Source organism: Chrysochloris asiatica, unplaced genomic scaffold (genome assembly GCF_000296735.1).
Source record: "Chrysochloris asiatica unplaced genomic scaffold, ChrAsi1.0 scaffold00105, whole genome shotgun sequence".
In the NCBI taxonomy this organism is placed as follows: Eukaryota; Metazoa; Chordata; class Mammalia; order Afrosoricida; family Chrysochloridae; genus Chrysochloris; species Chrysochloris asiatica.
In genome coordinates, this window is record NW_006408623.1 from 10,820,077 (window position 1) to 10,822,360 (window position 2,284).

The following is a 2,284-nucleotide window of genomic DNA, read 5'->3' on the forward strand; positions in this document are numbered from 1 at the left end:
CCATCGCGTTTGTTCCGACCCAAAGTGACCCTGTATATGGTTTTCGAGGAGCAGCTGGTGAGCTTGAACTGCTGACCTTGCAGTTCAAATGGCTTTGCAGTCTGGTGTATTAACCCACTGCGCCCCACCAGGATTCTATGAGCAGAGTTGTGAGCACATATTCCTTTGTGTGTGTTGTCTTCTGTCTGAATTACATGCGAAGGAGGTAAGTATTCAAAAGGTGCAAAATGGTGGGGACTATGCCTCTGGGTTATCCTTAGTCCACACCAAATGCATCTAGACATTGGCTCTCCTTACCTCACTGGTGTTTGAAATGACCTCAGCAGAGGAACACTTGATATTGATGACTCTGGCTTCTCTCTGAGTGTGTCCATTGAGTTTCTGCATTGGTGGGAGGTCATGGAACTGTGTTGTGGCTCAGCTTGTGCCCATTCCTACTGCCTCAGCACTACACATCTTGTGCTCCCTGAAGGAATGGGATTTCTACTAGCCCGGGATAAATGGGATGGATTTCGGACTAGGGTTGGGGTTCTTGCCTATGGATTAGTTGCTACATGTATTCCCCTATGGAGCTTCTGGAAATTCTTGAGTAGCAGCCTAAAGTGTGTGAGGCTGGCTGGACAGTAATGCCTGAGCCTGAAACATCTGCACAGGTGAGTCTGCAGCTGACTCTTCCTTGCCTTGTTGCTGTGTTGGCCCAGGATCGGGAAGTCCTATGTGCCCTATCTGCAGCTAAGGCTCTTCTTCCTGTGATTCAGAGACAAGACACCCAGCTTGGAACTTACATTGACCAGGGTTGAGTCCTGGGCATTAAGATACAGATTAGATTTGTAGGTCTCCAGATCAGGAAGTATATGTTCTAAATTAAAGTGAATACAGGCTCATTCATTCCTCACTGTGTAACTATCGGTGTGATGCTGGGGGCAGACATTCTAGTTATAAATGGAGAAAGCTGTGTGGAAGGGTTACCATCAGGATCATGTGGGGCTGCCTAAAAGAGTCCAGGGTGAGTAGTAATTCCCTGACTACCCCAGGATATAGAGACACATTGATGTCTTAGTTGTGTGCTTTCTTGGTGAAGATGCCAACAAGTCCTGGTGAGTTGTGATGTGGGCCTGGATCAAAGACCATGATACTCATCGTTTTATGCCCCTTTCTAACCAGGGACCCATGAGTTTCATCCAGATGTCAGCAGGCAACCAAACGGCTGTAGTGGAGTTCATTTTGCAAGACTTCTCAGATGACCCACAGGTTGGGGCCCTGCTCTCGGTCCTTTTCCTCCTCCTCTACCTAATGGCCCTTTCAGGAAATGTCCTCATCATCACACTCATCATACTAAGCCCAGGTCTGCACACCCCCATGTACTTCTTCCTGGTCAACCTGGCCATTTTGGACATCATCTGCACAAACACTGTTCTTCCCAAGCTTCTGGAGATCTTGGTGGTCCGGTTGGATACAATCTCCTATCAGAGCTGCCTGACCCAACTCTTCTTCTTGATCTGGTCTGTTGCCGCAGAGCTGTTGTTGCTCACAGCCATGGCATTTGACCGCTATGTGGCCATCTGCCAGCCACTGCGGTATAGCACCATCATGATTTGGCCACTGTGTGCAATGTTAACTGTAGCTGTGTGGACATTCAGTGCAATCAACTCATCAGTGCACACAGGCCTCATTACAAAGCTGACTTTTTGTGGCCCCAACCACATCCAGCATTTCTTGTGTGAAGCCCCCTCACTGCTGTTGCTGTCTTGTAGCCCCACAAAACTAAACAATGTCATGATTATAATTGCTGATGTCTGCTTCGGTGTGGTCAACTTCTTTCTCACACTGGGCTCCTACGGTTACATCGTGGCCAGCATCCTCCGCATCCGCTCAGCTTCTGGCAAGGGCCGAGCCTTCTCTACCTGCTCCTCCCACCTCCTGGTGGTCATCTTGTACTATTCCACTGTCATCTACACCTACTTCCTTCCTGGCTCTGGTGCCTCCATGGAGAATGGCAAGGTAGTGACTGTGTTGTACACAGCGGTCAGCCCTGCTCTGAACCCACTCATCTACACATTGAGGAATAAGGATGTGAAAGCTGCCCTCCAGAAACTGGCCCCTGCCTACTGGTGAGGAAAGAGTGTGAACACATGAATTTTGCTAGTGTCAATTTAGTTAATTTGCAAATATGACTTTGATAATGAGAAGCAAGAGGCAATGGACAAGAAGGTAACTAATGGCCAATGGGATGGATTTGAAAAAAACTAGCTTCCCCTCTGTCAGCTGCCCAGTAACTTACCTG

At 48.3% G+C, this 2,284-nt stretch overlaps 1 protein-coding gene across 1 annotated transcript; it reads left to right on the forward strand.

Annotated features, from left to right (window-relative positions):
• Positions 1-1,185: 1,185 nt before the first annotated feature.
• Positions 1,186-2,115, forward strand: LOC102833926 (olfactory receptor 13A1-like). Its single transcript, XM_006867502.1, has one exon. It carries the CDS (start codon positions 1,186-1,188, stop codon positions 2,113-2,115), a length of 930 nt encoding a protein of 309 aa, XP_006867564.1.
• Positions 2,116-2,284: the final 169 nt, after the last annotated feature.